Source organism: Melanaphis sacchari, unplaced genomic scaffold (assembly GCF_002803265.2).
Source record: "Melanaphis sacchari strain LSU unplaced genomic scaffold, SCAv2.0 Contig36_pilon_pilon, whole genome shotgun sequence".
NCBI classification, from domain to species: Eukaryota; Metazoa; Arthropoda; class Insecta; order Hemiptera; family Aphididae; genus Melanaphis; species Melanaphis sacchari.
In genome coordinates, this window is record NW_020271232.1 from 1,596,785 (window position 1) to 1,622,698 (window position 25,914).

Sequence of the window (25,914 nt, forward strand, 5' to 3'; positions counted from 1 at the left end):
CAGCAGCAGCAACTACCGCAACAACTAACGTCTCAGCAGCAGCAACTACCGCAACAACTAACGTCTCAGCAACAGCAGCAACAACAACAACTACCGCAACAACAACAAGCAGCACAGCAACTACCGTCACAGCAGCAGCAACAGCAACAGCAGACAATACAGCAACTACAACCACTAGTGACGCAACAACAACAATTACCGTCACAGCAACAACAACAGACAGTGCAGCAGCCACAACAACAACAAATGGTTCAGCAACAATTACCATCACAGCAACAGCAACAGCAACAGGAATTGCCACAACCACCACAACTTACCATTAAAAGCTTGATTAATGCAGACAGTGCAGCTGTAAGTATTTCTCTAAATAATCCTATAATTCTATTAACTTAGCATATAGATATAATTAATTAATAGCAATGTCTAACTAATTTTTGGGAAAATAAAGATTTTTGTTTTTTTCTAAACAATTAAAATATTTAATTATGCATTTTTACTGTAATAGATAAAAAAATTATGCAAGAAATTCAAATTCACATATTTATATATGTTGATTATAAGATAAATAAATTATTTTTGACATTTTTTTCTCAATCAAGAAGTTATGTATGCCACTCTAACATTACTCTCGTGTTAAATACCAATGTACAATTATGAAACATAGTATCATCAATATAATTTAGCATTGCTTATAAAAAATACAATAAGTAACCAAATAATAAATGAAAAAATATATTGATACATTAGTAATAATTACATAGATAATAATTTTAAAATTATTTCATTACAAATGTTTCATCTATATCAGTAAATACTGCAAATATAAAAACTGTTTAGATTGTATTACTAAAAAAAAATTGTTGTAGAAACATTAAATTTTATAAGCCCTAATCGTGAACATTTTAATCGATTACATTTATTATATTTTTTGTAAAATAAAATGAAAAATTATCTAAGTATAACAAAGCCCATTTAGTAACCAATTCAATTATTTTTAAATGTTAGGTTAATGCCATAATGTTCACATGAACACTTTTTTCTATTATTACAGTTTATTGTGCAATGTGCCTGTTTATAAATAGTTTTCTGGTTATGGTTGTCGACAAATTTTTACATTTTCTATTTCTGAAATTATAATTAAATAACCAAAAATAATTTTTATAAAAATCAAAATAATGCATAACTGATTTTGATTTTTAACTATTTTTTGTATTATAATATGTAACAACTTATAAAATATTTTTTTTTTTTTTATAGTTGTTAACAAAAACACGTTTGCGTGAACTAGTCAAAGAAGTTGATCCAAATGAACAGTTAGAAGAAGACGTAGAAGATCTTATGTTGCAATTATCTGATGATTTTGTCAATGAATTAGTCAAAGCAGCGTGCGTATTTGCTAAACACAGAAAATCAAATATTGTTGAAGTTAAAGACGTCCAAATTTACTTAGGTTACTATTAAAATAATTGTTAAATGTAAAATAATTTTATTAGAATTTGAATTTAAAATATAACCATTGTTTATGTTTTACAGAACGGTACTTAAATATGTGGATACCTGGTTTTGGCACTGATGAATTGAAACCGTATAAGAAAGCACCAATTACTGAAGCCCATAAACAACGAACAGCGCTTATCAAGAAAGTTGCTAGTAAAAAATACTAATATAAATATTAATTTAATACATGTCACCAGCACTACTGTTCAGAATTTCTTCAACATTTATTTTTGGTTGTTTAAAACACCATTTAAGGAATATTTAATATAAAATTGGATGAATGTAAGACTTACTCTAATAATAAAACAATATTTTTTCATTATTAAAAATTTGCTTTAACTTTCATTGATTATTCACTCTTTATAGATAGTTTTACAAAATGTCTTTTTCAATCTAGAACAAATATTTTAATGTAATTACAAAAACCTTAAAAATTTACTTTAATATGTACTTATTCCATACAGTCAGACAGACTATATGATAAAGTTTTAATACAATCATTTAATCATTTAATTTAACAAATATAAAAAATATTATTAATCGAAACTCTTAAACTGTTATTGTCATAATTTAAGAATAAAGTAATTTTTGCAAATAAAGTTTTCTCAGTTAATAGATCAAAGGCGGCCAACATAAATATGTAAATATATGTTAGCGAGCCATGTGGATAAATACAATGATACCGTGAGCCAAAATGGTTTTTGGGTGTGGGGGCGGGATGTAAACAATTAATGTCAAATGGAAATTTGAAATATTAATTATATCAATTAATTTTTATGAACCATCTATGTGAAAAGTATTAGCAAGGACATTCTCTACATTTGAAAAAAAAGGGGGTGGATACTTAGGTTAACTGCACGAGCTTTCAAAATTCCTGAGTACGTTGTCATGACGATTAGCGCACTAAAAGTTGAAATTAGTTAACACGTCAAATATTCAAATTACAGTGTTAATATAAAATATTTAATAATAAACATGAACAATTGCTCTGGTTTTAAATTTCAATGCAATAATGTATGCATTGACATATCACAACAGCATTACTTTTTCTGACACGTATTGTTTAAAATTAAAATAGCAAATGCAGCCGACATCCCACAACACACAATATCAAGGCTGGCACAGCTGATATAGGTGTTATATAGGAAGTAAATTGTTGACAATTATTAGCATTTTGAGTTGCTGATACATTCACATATTTTTCAGACTGTAGTCCTCTGAATTCTGACCAACTTGAAATTTTAAGAATAATATCCATTTAGTATACTCATAGACCCACGTACATTAATTGCAGTCAATTGGTTTATTAGCTTAGACTACAGAAGTGTTGACTGTCGACATATTTTTTTAATATTACACTTCAAGCTGAACACAAGTCGATTGACTTGCGTTAACTGTAAATACACACATCACATTAGGGCAGGGACGGTCAAACTTTTTTCGGCCGCGATCTACTAAAAATATACTTCACATTTGAGGATCGACTTCAATAAAAAAGTTTTTATTATTATTAAGTTACTATACCACCATAATTAATTTTCGTGTGCGCAGCCTAAAAATAAATTTTAGCACGATCGACTTTAAAATCGTTTGCGATCGACTGTTTGGCCGCCCCTGCATTAGGGAGTTTTTACTCAGCTGTGGCACTCTAAACCTACACTGCATCACTGGATTTATTTATTCATCTATTCTAGACATGCCAATTTATAACCTATTTAAACATTGATTAATCATACAAATAATTATTGCTTCAACATGAATAACAAGAATCTTATTTATATTACATTGAAAGGGCAAGTAAATAATTGATGGTGTCGTTTTAAATAACAAATATATTAAATCAGTGGTCACATAAGTTTATTAACAACAAATGAGCATCTACACAGTAGTTTCATATTTACTCAAAAACATCAAATTAATAAAATACAAAAATGAAGTAACATTAATACTCAAAAAAGATGACATGAAATTTGATAAAACCATTAAGCGTTTTATTTATATTTGATTTACACGAAAAGTCAATTGCAATGCTTATCTACGGTATTTTGTAATTCTATAAGCAATTTAGTGTTTTCATCACAAATAATGACATTAACGATGTTAGGTTAAATTGACATCTACTTGTTTAACTATTTTATAATCAACAAACATTTCTTCATAAATTAACAAAACAACAAATATACAACGGCCACATGAATATTATTTAACAAAGGTTTTAACGGTATAAAAATAATGAATATTTTTTAACAGGGCACGAAGTATTTTTGAATGTTGTGTCTTTAATATTAAACGACATCTTCTAGAGACATAATAACCATCTTCAGTAATTCATTTGTCTGTTCAGAGTCAAATGAAACTAAGCAATCCAAATTACCCAACTGCGGTGATAGTCCTAAAAAGAGAGCCAATTTCGTTGCTAGTGGATTTTTATCCTCTATTACTGGGTCGTTAAATGGTTGCATCTAAACATAAACAAAGTAACATGACACACTTTGTATTAGCCACAAAATATTTAAAATTTAACATACTTTGTCTGCAGTAAGCTTATGAACCAAACCATCAGATCCTAAATAGAATATTGAAAAACCATCATGCCATCTAAAATACAATAAAATTATTATTTTATTAATTGACAAATAAAGATGACATTTGTAATAATATTTATTTATGCTAGTAATTAGTAATATTGAATTCTATTTAAAAGATATTCTTAAATTAGTATTATACTAGAAAAAAATAATATGTAATTTAATTCTAAACTGAACTTTAATAGAATTATATTTTATATTACCAAGTCTCAGTGAATAACAAAAAACTTCTTGTTGTCGAAAAGTTTTTAATATTGAATAACATAAATTTGGTACTATTTTGAATATGGTTCTCAGAAATATTTCTTTAAATTATAATTAAATGAAAGATTCACTATACATAAATTATGACTAGCTTGAATGAAAGAAATATTACTAAAATATGCAGTTAAAAAATTGGGTTTCATTAAAATCACTAATTATTAGGTATTAATATTTAAAAGCTTTAAGTTAAAAAAAAAAACCTTGGAATAAATACTTGAACTAGAAACTTATTAGTTGGTATTATTACGCAATTAGTTAAAGAATAATACACGTACGATTCTACATTTTCTTTTATGACTTGTTCCAAGTTCCATAGTCTGAATTTCCAAAACTTCAAGAATACTTTCATTCCTGATATACCTTTGATTCTCCAACGCATTTTAATCGTTCCATCTTCTGGATGTTTAGTTATTTTTAAAATATCAAATTTTACAAAAGCATATTTTAAATGGCCCATCAAACGTAATATAGAAATTGTTGACATAAAATATTCTAAGCCTCTAAAAACAGGTTTAATGTAATAAGTTATAAATTGTATAAAAATTATTTTTCTTTATTTACTTACACACTCTTAGTTCCTCTAATATTATTCTCAAATACTAATTTGGGATGGTATAATGCATAATCTAAATTTTGTCTGAACATTAATGGTAACTAAAAAATAAAAATATAATACATTATAGAACACATAGTCATCTGAGCAGTTATATTCAAGTAAAATATTTACTAATTATATCAACATATTTGATTACTTACATCTTCTGCCAACCTATCACAAACAAGATCTAGCTGTTCTTGACTAGGAAGTCCTTTAGAATCTGGTGTGCTGATTTTTTCGTCAGACTTGGTAGAATTGTCTTGTTTTAACGCGGTGCTGTGATAAACGCCATTTCTGGGGTTTGCACGTCTGCTAAACCCAGAGTTGAGCCACTCAACGGCCGCTTCTGCGGATTGTTGGTTTTTTACAGGTCGAACAATGTAATCGAGCAACGGCTGTGACTGACGGAACAAATTTTCGGCATAATTGATCTTGCACATTGTTTCGACCTGAAACCGGAAAAACCACCCCGTTGTAGGAAACACCCTTGACAGGTGACCTTATCGGCGAGCAATTAAGCACGCGGTCAAGCGATTTACCTGTGGTCTAACCAAGTGCTGTTGAACGGTGTCCGACACGACGTGACAACCGTACGCTGACGTTTTGGCTGTGCCCAACAAGTACTGATGGCCGTTTCCGATTTTCGTGCAAATCTTGCGCACAGAGTTGGCCATGGTTCCACACTGGAAACCGACGTTGACAAGCTCCGAACGCGATTGCCGTGTTCAGCTGTTGGTAGGGCGTTTGCGAGACGCTCCTCGAGTACAATCGTCTTACATCAGAAAAGTACAGGCGAAGTCCACAGGGCCGGCGGCACTGCGCGCGCAAAGAGAAATGAAGAGATGTACACGGACACACGGTCAAACGTAAAAGTGCCGAACGGCTAACGATGATATCACAATTTAGATTACGATACTGATATTGATCATGGTAAAAATGTGATAACTGATAACGTTTATCACACAAGACACTTCCTCCGCCGTTAATAATTCATTCTCTCTGTAGATTATAAGATAACACGATATGTTACATAACTATTAACTACCTATAAATATTAAATTATAATATTAATTATTAATATGCTACAGCTAATATTTTATATTTCATCATTTCGCATAATTATCTGTCTATCTGTGAATTGTGAACATTTTGATATTATAATTTAAAAACCACTATATATTTAATCATTTAATGACTATTTAGGTTTACCTAATCACCAGATATCTTTCTTATTTTCTACGATGCAAGACCGTGATCACTGATCATCGCTGATCAAGAGGTGCGCAGGTACAAGCGTGGAAGCGATAGCTTCCCGAATTTCTCAAAAAAAATTTAATTTTATATATTGTTGTTAAATATTATACATTTAAAATAGTTTATACAATACCTATGTAAGAAGTTTTACGAATCATCCTATTTATAAGTCGACAATTTCTAATCGTGCCGACCAACAACGTCAGACGTCACGTCGCGCACTCGCGCATCAACGTTCTTCTCATAGTCGCCACCCGTATATATGCTTCCACATGGGTGTTTTAATAAACTTAATAGTTTATTATGAAAATAAGTTATTAACAGGTTTTCAAAAACCAAAAGAAAATTAGATTTTGCCTTATGATTTTAAATTTATATGTTCTTAATTTTTACACGGGTATTTAAGTATTTTAATGTTACCAATAGTTTTTATTATTATTTTAAATAAAAATTGATTGTTGAAACATTATTTTTTTATTTTCAATAAAAATAATTATGTGACGGCCTATGTATAATTCAACAGCCCTATTAAATTATATTATCTATTTAAAACTCAAAATAGGCGACTACGACCTCAATTGTCCCAAAACGTCCTCCTAACGTCCTAACGAATATTGAAGAGCTCTCATCGGAAAATGAAAATATACAACACTAAAATATAGAATCTATAACTTTTAAATATTATTATATCATTTTTATCAATAATATAAATGTAAAAATTAAATTTAAATTGTAATTTACTGAACTTTTAAAAGCACCTAATGTATTAAAACGTTTTAATATTAATAAATAATTTTTTTTTGTTATAATATATACAAAATCTATACCTCAAGGGTACAATAAGAGTATTGGCTAAAATAAATATAATACATAAAAATCTTGATAAAAACAGCCATCCAGTGATGCACTTTTAAGTGAGGTTGTACATTCATTTTTATTTTTACATATATTATATATATATATATCTCATTTTTTTTTTTAATGTTAACATATCTCTACATCAATTTCGTTTTAAGCGCCTTGGAGGATTACCCGGAATAACATTTGATGACAGAGCTTGAATAAGAGGATTGGAATGAGTTGCAAGTCGGTTATGGAATCTTTTATAATGAGTTACTGCTTTTTCTCTTACAGTTTTAATTTTCAGGTCTGCGTAAAAGGAATGATTTGAAACATAAGAGGGGAAGTTCGTTAATTCTCTTAATGCAATATTTTAAAAAGCTTGAATACGATTTAGATTTGATTTTTTAGTATTTCCCCAGAGTTGGAAACCATAAGTCCAAATGGGTTTGATGAGGGATTCATACATTAGTAGTTTTGTTTTTAGATTTGTGTGTTTGTTATTAACTAGTAAGATTTTAAAGCATAAGAAGTCGGAAGTTTAGTTGTAATCTTTTTACATGCGTATGTTGGGCCCAGATGTGTCTGCGATCAAGGGTTAAGCCAAAATATTTTACTGTTGGAATAGACGGAATTCGAGTACCAAAGAGAATGACAGCCGGACAATGCCCTAGCTTAAGTGTAAATAAATAAATAATAAAAAAAAAAAAAAACTAGATATGATATTGGTATACAGTCCAGTATTTCTCAACCTGGGGGTCGCCAATTTATTAATTAAGGTCGCTAATCTATGATTCTAATACAAAAATACAAAAATTTAAAAGCTCAAATAATAAAATAAAATAATGAAAAAAATAAAATCAATAAATATAAAACACTGTATTTTGTATAGTACTATTATGGTAATTAATAATAATCTATGCGAGTATATAAAAAATATATGTAAAGAGTCGCTAAAAATTCGAAATTCAAAAAGGAGGTCGCCACAGTGAAAAGGTTGAGAAACGCTGGTATAGACTACGTAGGTATAAAATATGTTTACTGTTAGAACTTCTTTAAGAATATTTATAAAAATGAAAATTCGGACATCCCATACCCAAGTTCTATTTCTAAGAAATATGTTATATTGTGTATCAACCAAAATATAATCAAAAAGTTCAACCATTTTTTTTTTTTTTAAATACTAAGCCGGTATTAAGTATTCAATAATACAATCGTTTACTTCACTAAAGGGTAGTAACGAGAGCCCGGAAATTAAGTGAAGTCATTTATTTCTGAATTAGAATCGATAATATAATCGGTCTTTATCATATAGTTAGAACCCCTTTCCATTATGACGGAGTAAGGTAAAATCTGTTAATTCCACGATTAAAATAACTAATGGCCTAACGGCTTTTGATTTTGAACACATTTAAAATAATAATAAAGATATAATAAATGATATAGTAAGACGCGTTTTACAATAAACTGTAATAATTATCATTACTCGACACTCGTTCACTCATTACCAATGTTACCTAAATAATGTATCCTGAGAGGAAGTGACCGGCCGGCTCAATATTTGATAAAAAAAAAAAATTAATATTAATAGGTACTTTAGGTTATGAAAAAAAACTTCTCTAAAGGAGTCCATTGATAACAGAATTCTATAATCAATGAAAAAGTCTAACTCTTTTATTGTTTTAGACGTTTTAGTTACGGGTATTTTGACTTTCTTTTTTAACAAAACCGAAATTACCATCCAAAACTAATAAGTAATAACCAAACTTAAACGAACATCAGCACATTTAACTTATCACGTTTTACAGTTTACATCATAAGTTCACAACAATCACAACTATCAACATAACGATGGTGTGAAACATTATTTCCCCCTTTCAAAATCCCGTTATGAAGCCGATAGACGATTCGGAGAATCCTAAGATAATCACGCTTAACAACATATTACTAGGAAATAATGTAAGATACGAAAACAAATTTTACAGTATTCCAAGTATTATACAGTAGAATAATAAAGTAAAAATAAAACTAGTAAATATGATATTTTATGGAGTTTAAACGTGATTTACTTACCAACATGCTAATTTTTTTGATGATATTTAGTTTCTATCTAATCGTATATGTTGGTTGAAAGTACAATAAAATAGCTTTAAAATTAAAAAAAAAAAAATTGCGATAAAAAATTTTTGAAGATACATCAATAAATAAGTGGGTAGATTCAGTTTCACTTAAAAAAAGTTAATTACCATTTTTATAAATTAAGAGTTACACTCTTCCTTAAAAAGGTTATATTCATAACTTAGGTTAAGTATACTGATGTATAATATCATTATACAATGATCATCATTAAATATTATAACATCGGCCGATCATTCCCCTCCTAGACACGTTGTACATCGGCAATTGAAAGTCATTATATGTTATTATTTATCGTGTACAGACTATAGATGCGTCTAAAATTCCAATTCTGATAAAATCCCCCTTCTTTATTAAACTAGGTGATCTTTTTATTAGGTACATTTCATTTTTAAGAAACTACATTGTATGCCAATTATTACTATTAACATACGTAGTATATATATTTATTCTTCGTAATATATTACATATTTATTTTTATCTTCACTAATTTAAATATTAACTCACCTTATTTTATGTGTTAGTATTGTAATTATGCATATAATATCTATATGTAAGAAAAATTTATGCAATTGGTTAAGTGCAACTGGTTGATGGCGTTAGCGGCTGGCGCACGCCCTATTGTACGTCTGAATATTCCAGTCTGTTGTGTTGAATTACAGTAAATTGACCCATCATCAAATCTAAAAAAAGAAAATATTATTTAATAAATCACAAAAAGTTAAAAATCAATGATTTTTTTTTTTTTAAACGAGTTATGAACAATATTTTTTTTTAGCAAAATTTTTTTATTAGGCAACCTGTTACAATAATTGAACAATAAGCTTAATAATTATTAGTTCAGCTGTAACGTTTAACGTGTACTTCGTAATTCGTATTATCTCGCTCCGTTATAGCTGCAGTACGCACGTTGTCATTTTCGTTTCCAATTAACAATGTCACCGAATAAAAATATTCAAATAACTGGTTCAGAATTGCGAGTACACGCAGCACCCCAAAACGTCAACTGTCAAATTTTCGTCTTTGTCAGCTAATTAGAATGATAAAAATCAAAATTTTTCGTTTCACCGAACAAGTTTACCGTTTTCACCAATTATGATACCTGTAAAAATAGCAATATTTCCATGCCTTCAAACAACTCCAAAGACGATTTCACTATGTCACCTCACACCGTCCAGGATATTGATCCTCCGGCTCCATCAATCAACCTAAATAACACAGCAAATTACTCCGCCTTCAACTTCATTCTGACAAGTATTACAGGCCCAAACGCTTTTATTTACAAGTCTTCGACTTCTCATCTCATCGTCCAACCTTTAGGTCATATTACTCATATTATCTTTAACAAAATTATCTCTCACTTAAATGAAACTGACACCAGTTTTCATTCATTTTTACCTCGCGTCCAACGTCTTTACAGGGTTGTCATCAGAAATTTACACCTTTCGACCTTAAATATCTATACCGACATCTTTCACTCTGGATGAACTAGGACATCAAGTAAAACACATTCACAACGCCAAAGACAAAAATAAACTTCTCCTTCACTATATTATTTGTGGAGATCTACCCGAATAAAAAAAATGAGGACATTCACAATATTAAGTCGTTGCTTAATACCAAAGTGGTTATCGAAAAACCCTACAAAAAGAGCCATAGCGTTTGACAATGTCATGATTGCCAATCTTTTAGGCCATACGCAAAACTATTGCAATAACATCTTTCACTGGGTTAAACATGGTGCGGAACAAGCGGAACATCATATTAGCGAGTGCGCCAAGCCGCCAAGAACCGGAAAAGTCCAGCCAAGTGTGCACTTTGCTCCGGAGACACATTACCTATTTAAGGGGATGCCCAGTTTTCAAAAGAGCTCGAAAAAAATAAGACCCTCAAAAGCACCTCCAGCCAAATTTCCGGAGTCAAACCATCATTCCAGACCGAAACTTTACGCTGAAGCCACCCGGACTCGAGATTTTTCCACAGAACACTTTTCCGTCATATTATCTAATTTTTTATCACTAACTTCAACTCTCTAAATAGTCTACTAATTACTCTTCACTCCTCAGTTCTTAAAACACTAATCCCCAAAGCTTTCTTATCTCCATAGCTATTTTCGTCAAATTATCCTCATTGTAACATAATGGTCTTATCCTAGGTTATACATTGTACCTCACTAATGTTTCAAAAATACCGGATAATGTGTCTTTGTATCTGCCTAATAATAATTAGGTAGAAACATTTTTTATTTCATGTTTATATTATAATAAGTAATAATATTATTGTACTATAATAATTTGTTGAGCTAAAATAGTTGTAAAATTAAAACTTAATAATTATTGATGTACCTAATATTGTACCATACATCACAGGAAACATAGACTGAATAGACCTCGACTCCTCTCAATGGAGTATATACTCCATACTAACAGTATACTGGAAATAGTGGAAATAAATGTGATCGCGATGTTATGTACAACCTTAACTGACCATTTACCCAGTATTCTTGACTTTTGTCTATGCATTGACCAATATAACGACCGATGTTTGATACGGGTAAGAATTTCCTAAAAATCATTAAATCAAATATTTTGAAAATAATATTTTTAATATGATTTTAATTTTCTAATTCCCACCTTAGGCTTGTTTTGATATAACAAATATTATATTGTTATAGTTCAACTAAATTTTTAATATTCATTTTCGATTTCTTCGTATAATTTGAAACGAATAAAATATGATTGTCTAACTCCTACGGCTTAGAGCAGTTAAAGATTTTATAAAAATCAATATGTCTCATATATTTAAAAAGACATAATGAATGGATGGAACATACAGATACAGTTAACTCTCGATAATTCGAAGTTGACAGGACTGTTGGAAAACTTCGAATTACCAAGAGTTAAGAAAAACATTTAGTTTTTTATTATTGTACATATTAATTATTTCAGTAAATTAGGCGGTACATATTAGAATTATTTATTGTTTTTAAATTTTAAATGAAACTATATAATATGTAATTAAACTATGTAAATTAAATTATTATTATAACCGACCAAACGAAACTAAAATAAAACTATATTCGGCTGACGGTTATCCACGACTCGACGAGTTAAATTACGATTAGAAACAATTAAGATAATACGATAAGGTTATTACGATAATAATCTATAGTTGTAGAAAATAATAAGCTAAATCTCTACACGATTGTATAGTAAATTATTAACAAAAAGATGATAAGAATACAGATAAAATACATTTGGTGAATATACTTCGAATTTCCGAACGTTGAACGAATGATTTTTCGAATTATCAAATGTTGGTGGCTAATTTTCTTAAAATTTAATTTTGAATTACCGAGTATAGTTAAATGCATTGTTTTTGTTCGAATTACCGCGTGATTTTCAAGGGGCCGAGTATTTACTTCGAATTATTAAATGATTGAATTATCGAGAGTCAACTGTATAATGAAATACTTATTGAAAAATTTAATTATCAATTTTATATTTTTTTAAGAAAAAGTACGAAAACATTGTTTGTATCAATTTGTTTTGACTACACGAAGTTAACGATGACGAACACACGAGACTAATAACGTTTTTAAAAGTGAACGTCAAGGAGATGAGAATAGCTATTTCTAAAATTAACCAAGATTTGAATATATTATGGTCATGGAAATAAGCTCATACATCTGACAAAATATTGATTTGTTTTTTATTAAGCATAAAACAATTACTCATTTTATTAATATTACCTATCTAATTCTAAATTGATTTTATACAGTCGTTTGATAAATAAATATAATAATAATATAATTATTTACATACATAATATAACCATTGCTTTTTTGCCATTACTTATATGATAGTCATCAAAATATTGTGAAGAAAAAAAGGAACTGGTGGATGAAAAAGTTTGAATACCTCTGGCCTAAACTAAACACTCTTTAAATGCATAGAAAAATAAAGAAATAAACAAAAATAAAATAACTTTACAATATACAAGTAAAAGGTATATTTTATTCAAAAAAAAATTTAAACGTAGTCTTTGAAAAAAAAATACAAAATTAATAAATTAATATAAAATTCAGTTATTTAAAAATATTTCTAATCAATCACTTTCAAAATTAAAATTGGCTTTAAAATAACTTTCATGTTTTATTTAATATTACAGCAGTTAACTATGATCAAATATTTAGTACCTGTTAAATCCATATACAGTGTATTCCAATAGTATGTATTACATCGTATACTATTTATAACATTAAACTCATCAGATACATTAAAATGTGATAAAGTTATAATCATATTGTAGTTTACATATCAAGTAAAATTTTTTGTTATTTAATATATAACAAAGAATTAAAAAAAAAATATTTAATTATTAAAAACAACTGAATAAATATAAATTACACTCAGTCTTTTAATATATTACATTTAACATGACTTTTAATCATAAACAAATGAATTATTATACAATATGAATCATCAAACTTATTTGTCAAAAGAAACATTGAAACTTACTACATAATTTTAATAAACAAACTTAGAATAACAATTTTTGCAGTCCAATTTTATCTAACAATGATTATTTAAGTCTTAAAACACAATAAAAAATACACAAATACACAAATAAATATATTTACCATATTTGTTAATGTATTAAATAATTTAAATATCACCAAGGTTTTTATGAATATTTAAAAAAACATACTTGTGTTAACTATAGAAAAAATAAATATATTTTAATTGAATTAACATTCTGAAAGTACATTTTTCATTTAAATATACTTATGGAAAATTATCAATATTTTTAATGGAATGAATAATTCAAAACAAATTAACTGTTAAAACGTGGAAAAAAATTGACATTAAAAATTATTATAGAATGAAAAAATGGTAATTAAGAATTTTAAAGATCAATACTAATTGAGTAATTATTACATTTTTAACAAAATATTTTTTTATTATTATAATACAATATCAAATATACATTGGCATTAATATAATTAAACAGTTTACATTAACTAATTTTGAAGAAATTAAATAATAATAATAATAATAAAAAAAACAACAAAATATTATAGTATATAAAAGCAATACATTTAATACTTTTGAATAATTTATAATTGTATGATTAGTTGAATGTATCTTTACAATTATAATTATTTGATTATAAATAGTACATTTTGTAGGATATTTAGTCACATTTACTAGGTACTTCTAAAGAAAATGTTTTCAACTGTATTTATTAAAAATAAATACATATTAGGGGAAAAAATAACTACAAAATAATTATTAAATAATTTCAAAAATGCAAATAAAATAAACTAATTTCTGATATGACTGAAAAAATATTTATGATGTACTATTAAGACATCATATTTTGTCTTTACCTTTAATCAGTTATAAATTTACACTATATACATATAAATTACCCCTTTTAGTTAATCTAAACAATGAACAAAATTGATTCAAAATCTTACTTTTTCATATTATGTAATACTACTGGAGAATAAATAATGATGAAAAATATATTAAATAGTCAATAAAAATTTTGTGTCAGTATGAAAATAAAATTATTTATACTAACACAGGTAACCACGGCAGTTTTTAGATTGACATTTACATTTAATTCTCCGATTTTCATTATTAACAGAAGTCATATAATTGAATGTTATCTCTTCACCTGCACTAATATCTCTAGATGCGAATAATGCCAGAGTTGGAAGATTAGTATCCAAACAATCAATCCACACAGCAAATATGGCCAGATTGGAATCACATGAATGATTTATAAAATGTGATATATTACCAAATGTAGTTGCATCAATAGAATAAACGCTATCATTTTTATCAGTATTGTAGTCAAGATCAAACAAGTATGTTGACTTTGAACCATGAGTGATAGCCCGTTGATCAGATTCTGATCTGGTAATCACTTCACCAGTATATTTAGTAATATAGGTACCCTGCTTTATATTTATTAAAGTTTTGACTCCCCAACCGCGATTGTTATCTGTACGAAATATTTGAAGTTTAAAATTTTTATTAGGACCATGTTGAACTACTCGATTTATACATGTGCTATCACAAGAACATTTTTTATTACACTCGTAAATTGGTGTGCCTTGAGGAACTATAACACGCTTAAATTTATTATATGCAAGTTGAAAATCGCCAAAATGACATTCAGTCTTTTTACGTTTTTTTCCTCCACAAGTAACATCACAGTGACACCTAAATCAAAAATTAAATATATTACTCATATAAGTTAAAATAAAATACATTCAATCATTTAACATACCAAACTGGAGGGTCATTTGGAATTTCAACTCCTTTCCCAGCCACACATTCATCCACATAATAAAACCGTTTGGGTGGGCCTTCAAAGTCTACATTGTTTACAACAGTTATGTTAAATCCACAGACTGCAGCCATATCATTTTGCCATTTACACAATTTATCAAGTTGTTTTTGCCTTTTTCTGTTAACTTCAATTATCATCAAATTATGTCTAATCAATTTAGTTAATGATGTACTCCTACTACTTGGGGATACTGTTGATAAATAAGCAATAGTACCCCTAACAAACTTATCATCTACAGATGGCATGCCTTCCTCGATGACGCGGTGCAACAATTCAATCAATTCTTGATCACCAAACATATTAAGTGAATCATATAGCTCTTTAAAACGTGCAGTTTTATAGATGTCAGCAGCAACTACCTTATTTGATCTGTAGTCATTTAATGCATTTGCACAATTTGTTAAATTTCGATATGGTTCCCAAGTGCATTGGTCCATAGGATAATTTTTCCATTTAACAAGATACATTGTTTTACTCCCATATGTATCATCGAATAAAATGGATTCAATTTCATACTCGTTATCAGCCACTCCTGAAAAAAATGAGACAACATTTAATTAAAATAATTTTTATTTGCTCTAAATAGATATTTAAGTCAAATTAGAATAGAATATTCATTACTAAAACAATTTTTTTAATAATTGACATATTGGTATATCATTCAAATTCAAAATTTCAATGTAAATAAAAACTATACGAGATTAAAATATGATGTAGTTACCAACAGGGGCAGACTGGCTAGGGTGGCGAGTGGGTGATCCTCGCCTGGGCCTGTGAAAGTTTGGGCTGCTTGAATAAATTTAGGCCGATAACTTATAAAATATAAAAGTTTAATAATAATACTTTATGAATAAACTTACACGTATTATTGTCATGTAGTCGACAATTAATACTAATAGCTAGTGCAGGAATCTTTAAAACTTATTTGGTTATCAGTTATGTTTCTATTTTCATTCATGATTATTCAGTTTATTAGATATAGTTTTTATTTATTTTACCAAAGCAATGGCTATTTTTTTTTTTTTTAGAAAATTGCCAATAACAACAATCACAGTGATTGTGTAGTTTTTATTTAGCCTAACCTGTTTTATTTTTCTTAACGAAACACTATTAATCATTAGATAATAAAAAGATTTTACATTATAATATTGTTTTGTATTCATTACTACAGCCTTACAATATTGATAAATTATTACTTAAATATTATGGATATTATAAATATTAAATAGTAAATAATATTTTAAAAAATTAAAAATAATTTTGGTTTTGTATTTTGTTGTTTGGATTATTGGGTAAAAAACTATTACCTCTAACATTATTATTTTTAAAATATTTATATTACTTATAAATAATAATAAAATTATACCTTATATCAATTAAATACCTAATAACTAATAAGTACCTAATAACTCATTAATACACAGATACAGAACTAGTTTTAGTAAATAACAAGTAGGTAGGTACTTTTATAACTTAATTTTTTTGTGATTTAATTCTACAAAATACATTTCATAATCTTGAACTAAATAAATATAAAAAAGGTAGACTAAAAAATTTTAAAACTTATTTGGGCTTATCTTTTACTTCAAAAAGTGTGTACATATAGATCTTTCACTTTTATTCATTAATTAATTTGAAAATAACAGGACATTGTAAAATTTAAAATTGTTCAATAACATTGCTATTTTTAAAAATCAAATCATAGTAGGTAATTATTTAATTAGTTAATAGTTTAAACAAAATTAAAATTTATATGACGATACTTAATTATTTCTTATTAAAATACAGACTTAAAAAATAATTTACTTGTGAATTATTTTACAGTATTTTATGTTATCCATCATTTAAATCAATATTTTTACTAGGTTCTTACATTTTTATCTGTATATAGAACTAGGGGAGGACTAGCTAGGATGGCAGATGGATAATCTATGCCTAGATCTGTGAAATTTAGGCTGAATTTTCTGTTTCCCCAGGGCCAATTATGTCTGCCCTTGATTACTAATCTTCTAGTACAGGGGTCGGCAACCTTTTTAACCACACGGGCCATTTTTTTTTCAATTGTTCATCAAGGGCTACATTAAAAAAAAAAATTACATATTATGATATAATACTTATAATTGTATTGCTATTATGAAACAGTTAAATTAGATTTTATTTATTAAGGAAAAAGAATTATATAATATTGAAAATTATATGAAAAATGTTATTGAACAAAAGTAAAACACAAAAATTAACCACCTTTGTGCGGGCCATCAAAAATTGCTCTGCGGGCCGCGGGTTGCCGACCCCTGTTCTAGTATAACACATTAGAACAGAGTTTTCCAAACTGTGGTCTGCATGTGTATTGGAGGGAGTCCACAAACGTAAAATGAAAATACTAAATTACATTATTTATTATTATTTTATATTTTTATTAAGGAGGCCCCACAGTTATTTTTATTATCTTTATGGAGTCCGACAAAGAAAGTTTGGGAAACACTGCATTAAAGTAATGATATAAGGCACAACATATATTATAATGTATGCTATACTCAGCACTTGATAGTAACTACAAAACCAATTAATTTTAATATTAGTTAAAATATTGTTTGTTGATTGATTTTTTTTATCATTAAATAAGACATATTAAATAAATATCTATAATTATTATACTTAATATCATACATTAGTACAATTATCTTATGTAAAATTTATAGAAACAAAACTTGTACAACAGTACTTGAGTTGAAATGTTTAAGAAACGCACAGAGAGAATGGCAATTTGGTTGTTTTATTAAAGAGTTTAAATTGTTAAAGTAAATTGTACAGCTCTTGAAAATTAATATTAGAATCAACAGATATTGTTACTTTTTTTTTAATATTTCTTTTAATGTCATAGTTTATATTAATAAAAAAATCTAGAAATAATATGAATTTATTGTAAAATAAAAAAAATAAATCATTTTGGATGAAATAACTTTTATCTTCATGATGCAATATCACGTACCACCTTTTTTGTTGGAAAAAATTTAAATTAATGAAATTAATTGAAATACTTAGAAATTGATTAATCTATATTTTTATAGTAAATTTTAAGCAATTAGTTTTTCATACTTTAAAAACATAATTAAGTGGTTCTTGAATACTGTAATGTTAGGTACGAGGTATCGTCAAATCAGAAACAAATATACTTGAATACTCTCTACATTTTTTTTGTACATAAACGATATAACTCAAAGCAGACAGTTATATCAAATTAAGATAGAATTAATAACCATGTACAACGGAAACTTAAGAATACATAGTTATTTCAGTTAATAGCCAAATAAATTAAGGACAAAGAATTTTTTGTTTAAGTTATTTAAAATTAGTATAAACTGTGTTTTTAAAATGTAGGTACATAGCGTGTAATGAATACATACATAATTTATACCCTGTCATTGGCAACACAAAATTATTATCATGTTGGAGGAATTTGGGGTCTGATTCTTTGTTAATATCATCAAGTAACACTGTAAATATGACAAAAAACTATTTGAAAAGTGTGTTTTTTGAGCAATATAACGCCAGTAACCATCGTCGAGTTCAGTTTGAATCGCGTCCGATTCTGGTTCCCTAGGGTATGTTTAGCAATTGGAACGGTTTCTTAAGTCTACCAACGCTGACGCAACAGTTAACGGGGAAGGGACGGAAGGAAAGGGAGACACAGCCGATGTAACACGGAACGGAAAAGCCCGTGCACGTCCGGCATGTAAACTCTAGGACCCGTGATAACAGTACACCGTCATCGCAGCGGAGCGTCAGTCGACGACGCCACACACCACGCGAAACCGATTTTGAACGACATGACGTACCTTTATGCATTGTAGCGACCGTGAGTATGAAATATCAAAGCAAACTGAAGAACGTTCGTGGCGGCGTACCGGAAACGGGTCGCAACGAAAATATTCGGCAGCGGCAGACGGACTAGCACTCTATCGTTACGTCGATACCGGGATACAGCGCACAGTACAGTATCGGTTGTTATTTGTTAATCGGATAGCGCGGGAACCGTTGGACGAATGAGCGGGAACGGGAACGTCGATAGACTGGCGGACAGCCACGACGCAACGGTGGCGGGGTAGGGGTGAGACGACAGGCCTAACAACTCACTCGACGACGACCACGACTGAACGACTGTCGACCACGATCACGCACCGACGCCACAGCGATAACGACGAAAATGAATTTTCGCTGTACAATGTACACACTATATACGGCGTACGCATCGATGATGGGAATGCGGTGGCAGTGGTGGTGGTGGTGGTGGTGGTGGTGGTACTCCAGGACGTTCAGTCCAACGGTCGGTTTTCGAACGCGCCAACGCTGTGCCGGCACCACAAGACATGGCGGACGGTGTGCCACAGTGTCGCCAATATGGCGGGATAAAACGCAAAACTATGCGTCTATGTCTACTAAAACACGAACACCGATAAACAATTGCCACACGTTGGCGGGAAACTGGCAGACCATTGTAGTTGGCGACGTTGTCGTTAACATTGTTGTTTGTTTCATTGTTTGCAATTTTCTCGTACACTACAAGGCGCGAGACGTTACCTTTGTGACCTTTGTGTACGATGTTGTACTGACTAAACACGCATAGAATTAGAATGTATTATGTATGACGGAGATTGTTGAATGTCTTGTAATGTTTATGGTTTTGTATCGCACGTAATTTGCTTCTACTATAAACTCTAAAGCCAAAGCCGTCCGTCAAACAATGAAGATCGAGTTAAAATTTTGTTTCAAGTACTTAGCCTGAGATTAAAACCTAACATTTGATAAAAATATGAAGCCCGATTTAGCATAATATTATACTTCACGTCAGTACATTACTGACTTAAATACCGACCAAACGATCATATTGATGTAACAATATCGGATATTCCATGTCCACGATCAATAATTTTAGAACACATTATTGTCATCGAACGTCACTAGTGACAATTTTATTATTAATAAAATCATCATGATAAGTATTAATAGGTATTCCAATTTCCAATGAATTTTTAAATTAAAATCTAATTATACCGTTCAATACAAAATCTAAAATAATTGATTCTTAAGAACAGTATCCTTTGTGATCTAACATACCTACAATGAAATTTTAATGTTGTAGCATATTCATCATTAGGTTTATTGCTATTATATTTTATATAATATTAATATTCAACGTGTTTCATAAATAAAAAATTACGTAAATTGTCTTATACTTAAAAATCATGAGATTCAAATGTCCTATATCTGTGTCTAGTAACTCCTTACACTTTATAAACAATAATTAATACTGTCATACTGATAAAAATTCGCATAGAAACCTAAAATAAATGTTACAATTATATCTATATGGGAATTATCAATTGTACATTTTCAAAATAAAAGCAGATTTTTAATGCAGCATATGTGATTATTTGTAAAGCATAATTAAAATATGAAAAAATAACTGTTTTATAAATAAAAATTCAATTCAAAAGTTTATTACCTTAACATTTATATTCACATTGAATATTAAAAAAAATTTATAAAATATTCTACATTTCAGATAGAGTGTTTCAAATATTTTGAGAAACTTAAATATAAATATTTCATTCTTTTAATGTTTACCAAATATCAGCAAACAGAACAAGAACATCATACTACAAACTAAATGTTTCAAAAAAAAAATTTAATTAATAAAATAAGTGCTTATTTCAACAATTGTGCATATTATTTTAAAAGCAATAAATAAATTAGTAAGAATAAATGATAAAGTAGTAAAAATAAAAATTACTTTTGTAAATAAAATTAAACATGATTACTTATAAAGTTATATTATTTATAACCAATAAGTCTTTGATATATTATCCTTTATAATATAATTTATCGTTATAAATAATATTAATAGTCATTCTTTAAGAAAATAAAATAAATTTTCGATGGTGAAGTAGTTTATGGTATTCGTGGTGTTACGTACAACATACAGGTGATGAAGAAGAAGTATAAATATTGTGATGGGTAGAAAATATTTTGAAGCGGGCTGATATATACATAGCTAATGACAGATGGTTTGCAGGGAAATTGTTCATGCCTCGTGGTGAATATTATAAAAATAATATTATTAATAAAATATATATTAATATATATTTATTTATTATAAAATTATTAATTATTAATTAGTATATTTTATAACAAATATACTCGGTTTAATTCAAAATAAATCAAGGATTGTGAAGTTAATACCAGAGTCTTAAATTTTTGAAGTATTTAATTCAAAAAGCTGATAATGACAGTTATTGAATGAAAGTAAATTTACTCTCTTCAATATTTACTGTCATGAGCCATGGCATAACAAATCCCCCCCAAACTGTCATCTAGAGATGTTTGCGGATGAAACACAACAATAATAACTCGAAGTAACTCCCTGGAATTTTTAATTCAAAATCTCCAAACATTTTTATATACAGTAACCAATTGGTTATAAAAAATGGAAACTGAACCTAATTACCTATTTAAAAGTGAAGCAAAAATCTTCCCAATTCATTCTCAATGATAACCAAGCAATAGAATGGAATAAAGAAGACGATTCCGTCAAGTATCTTTGCGTGTTCTTAGACGAAAATCTGACTAAATTCATCTAAATAAAAAACTTTCCAAAGGATATACAAAAATGAACAAATTTAACCTATAACCTTTAGTTAATTTTAAATCAATTCTCCAAATAATAAAATCATCTACCTTACTGTACACCTCAATATGCTGACCACTAATCACATACGCCTACCCAATATGAGCAGCAGCATCTCCAACAAAAATAAATAAAATCGAATTTTTCCAGAACAAATTAATTAGAATATACCCCAAAAACCCCAGGGATCATAAATAATAGGCAAATTCAAAATAACACTGGAATACCTATCCTCCAAGACTGGATTAAAATCCAATTCAAACATTTCCACACCAATCTCTAAGTCTCTGAAGGAGCACAATTTTAAAACTTGGGAACCTAAACAAAACCGACGGTTAAAACCACAACTGCCTCAAGACCTATTGGCTACTCTTATCAGATGTCAACGAGGATAAAGATCTAATTTAAAACAAATTCATCACTAATAGACAATAATAATACAAATAACTTAACATGATGTAACATTTAAATATCATTATACTTGTAACCAGATTTTAAGAATTTTAATAGGATGAGATATGCTGACACATTAAATCTAAATAATTATAAATAAAAACAAGTAAATTTGATTTAGCGAGAAAAATAAAACAATTAATTTCTTTCATTATGTTTACACATGTATGTTTTTCAAACTCACTTAACTTTATAATTGGTAATTCACCAAACAAATCGCAGTTATTTTTCACATGTTCATATGAAGTAGTTTTCGTAATTTCGTATGCATTTATCATTTGGGTTTCAATAATACCCATATTTTTAAATTTGTGTTTAATGTCTTTTTTAACTCCAGGAAAATAATTTCTGAAGTATAATTTACAGCACTTTTGTTTTCTAAAAACAGAGTTTATACATGTTATACTTTATTAGTTTATTATTGCTATATAATATCTACTAGTGAAATATAAGAGGTTAAGCTACACGGCGTATATAGTGAAGACTAATAGGAGTAAGGGATAAAACACAATTTAAGGTTTTGAACACACAAACACCAGAGTTCTTCTGATTATTTTATTTTTATTATTTTGAACAAGCCTCCTTTATTAATAGAAATACCAAAAAAAAAAAAATACCGTCAACTTTAATTTTACACTCTTGAAAAGTAATAGAACTGTCATTTAGGCCTTTTTGCCTTTTACCAGTTAATATTATAATATTAAAAAATATCTGAATCGTGTTTCACAGAAATAATTTAAAACTAAAGTAAATATCTATTATTAAATATTATGTACTGCCTGTCAGCCTGTAATGGCTTCAAAATTTTAGATATGTAAAATGATGTAAAGTAAAAATATTGAATGCATTATTATATAGGCAGTAGACAGTAGGCACTGTAATATACGTCTCCTGTAGTGGTGTTATGCCGACTTATGCGGTATGCTGCAGTCTGTATTAAAAGTTTACTACAACTACAATCAGAATTCACATAAACGTTGCACGATAGAGATAAATAATAATATTATGATAAACATGAGTCGTCAGCTGGTAGAAACTTTTCTGTTATCGGTAGTGTTCGGATCTGAACTATTTCATATTTGAATGCAGTGTAAATACCTAATTAAAAAACACTTAAAGCGTAAAAAAAAAGGCAAAAATAATTATTTGTTGATAAACAAACTCAAATTTACCCACCAAGAACACATTTTAATCTATAGGTATTAGTTATTACGTAGCGTAGGTACTTTGATAATAGCTAGATAAATTAACTTAATCGATACACTCAACAGCGATAATTTTGCGTACAATCCTTTAAAGGCGTAATTTTAAAACATAACATCGACCTAGGTCAGATAGATCTACATATAATCCGGGCTTGCGGATACGCATCATAGGATATATTGTTGAAACATGAAATTTTCGTGTTTTTTTTCAAATTTCAATAATAATGGATCCGATATTTCAAAATTTGTAATGTGATTTACTTACCTAGGTATTTGAGTATATGACATAATGGTTGTATGTATGTATAATATTTATTGTGCGTGGTATAATGGTAGGTAATCCATTTGGAAGTTTCTAATATTGTTATTATTATGAAAATATGAAATATAAATTATATAATAATAAATAATTTTAGTTATTTTTATAATATAATATACGACTAATTCAGACCACTCATCGAACGATAACGACACTGCTATCTACCGGCGTTATTTTGAGTCTTTATTTTTGCACAAGATTACAAGAAGAATGCTTGGTTTCATCACTAGACAAATACGGTGCAATATATTTTTTTGCTTTGTATTTATTTTTCTGGTTTCAAAAAAGCTGCTTAGATTATTTTTTTGTTAATATAAATAATAGAATGAAACGAGGTGTAATTAACTATTAAGTTATATCATGGGATGGCAGAGTGATCTAAGACCTTATACGATTTTGATTTATTAAAATGTTTTCTGACCTAAATTATTTTTAATATCCTAAAAACTGTTGATGTAATTATTAATACAGTTATTAGTTATTCGGAAACACAAATTATACTTAAATTCGAATTTAACTATTCATATTATGCCGCCAAGCGGGGTTGTATGAAAATTGATTAATGGTTTTATACAGTTTCATGGATCAACCACGAACCACTAAGTCATATCTAAGCAGGGCCTGATTTACCAATTCACGGGCCCAGTACAATTTATTTTTTTGAGCCCCAGAATTGTCCATCTCTGTTGTTAAATATAATAATTCGTGTTAATTTATAAAAGTAATAGTACATAATATAAGAGTATGACTTAACATTATTATTAAAAGTTTATTACCTAGCGATTGTGCGTTAGTAGATGAATTTGTTCTAAATGTAAATTTATCTAAACTACCCCGTAGTTTTTTTTGTTTCTTCATCTTGTTTATCCTTTAATTTTCTCTTCATTGAACCATTCTTATATTTTTTTGACATTTTAAATTATTAAGAATATTAAACAAATGACAAAAATATACACTAAATACTACTGGCGTATATCACGAAACTCAGTCTGAGATGCACCACGCAACAACCCAAGACAATAACATCAATAGTAATATTACGACGAATGACGATAATAATTTATAATAATAATAGTATTACAATAATAACTGTGTAGGATTTTATATTATATTTTTATTTTTCATAATTGTTATTATACCTCTTATCAAATATGCTCATTGTGCATCATTGTATATATTTTATATAATATTATGTAAAATAAAAAAAAAAATAATTTTTCATAATAAACTATTTTTATTTTTATAATTGTTCGGTTGTTGTATACAGTATACAGAACGACCCGCCGACGGTTATCGGTTATTTTTGTTTTTCAATTATTATATTACCAACGAGTAAGGCTTCTGCCACACCATGCGTTTTGGCGGGTCCGGTCAAAACGCATCCGGTCGACCGGATTAACGACTCACAAGAGTTCTTATTCTAGATGTCACACTAGTGCGTTTTGTCGGGACCTGACGATTCCTGCCGCTCGATGACCGCAACATGTTGCGGTCGGGCGGGAAACAAGTTGGCAGGACGTGTCATCAAAACACATAATTTTATATCGTGTATGCCACACTATGCGTTTTGGCCGCTGCGTTTTTTGAAAATTTATGAAAATTTATTATTTATTAAACACATAATTAATAATTATAATAAATTATATATTACATAAATATAGTAGGAACTTGATAATTGATTACTTATTTCATTTTAAGTGTTTTTTTTT

The 25,914-nt window shown here is 28.5% G+C and overlaps 3 protein-coding genes across 3 annotated transcripts in view; 1 reads left to right on the forward strand and 2 right to left on the reverse strand.

Annotated features, from left to right (window-relative positions):
• LOC112597032 (putative uncharacterized protein DDB_G0271606) overlaps positions 1 to 1,808 on the forward strand; it is a 4,995-nt gene extending 3,187 nt beyond the window's left edge. Inside the window, exons 5-7 of the mRNA XM_025342941.1 lie at positions 4 to 351; positions 1,258 to 1,450; positions 1,534 to 1,808. Coding sequence (XP_025198726.1) covers positions 4 to 351; positions 1,258 to 1,450; positions 1,534 to 1,664 — 672 coding nt within the window. The 3' untranslated portion in view covers positions 1,665 to 1,808. The remainder of the gene's footprint in view (positions 1 to 3; positions 352 to 1,257; positions 1,451 to 1,533) is intronic.
• Positions 1,809 to 3,515: 1,707 nt separating this feature from the next.
• On the reverse strand, positions 3,516 to 5,915 carry LOC112596936 (uncharacterized protein C6orf136 homolog). The gene is made up of 6 exons (XM_025342815.1): positions 5,487 to 5,915; positions 5,106 to 5,396; positions 4,915 to 5,003; positions 4,625 to 4,849; positions 4,026 to 4,095; positions 3,516 to 3,959 (listed from the first exon to the last, which is right to left on the reverse strand). The coding sequence occupies exons 1-6, from the start codon at positions 5,619 to 5,621 to the stop codon at positions 3,783 to 3,785; spliced, it is 987 nt and encodes a 328-aa protein (XP_025198600.1). The 5' UTR covers positions 5,622 to 5,915; the 3' UTR covers positions 3,516 to 3,782.
• Positions 5,916 to 14,741: 8,826 nt separating this feature from the next.
• On the reverse strand, positions 14,742 to 19,754 carry LOC112596935 (histone-lysine N-methyltransferase SUV39H2). The gene is made up of 3 exons (XM_025342814.1): positions 19,380 to 19,754; positions 15,481 to 16,075; positions 14,742 to 15,413 (listed from the first exon to the last, which is right to left on the reverse strand). The coding sequence occupies exons 1-3, from the start codon at positions 19,387 to 19,389 to the stop codon at positions 14,762 to 14,764; spliced, it is 1,257 nt and encodes a 418-aa protein (XP_025198599.1). The 5' UTR covers positions 19,390 to 19,754; the 3' UTR covers positions 14,742 to 14,761.
• Between the last annotated feature and the right edge of the window lie 6,160 nt (positions 19,755 to 25,914).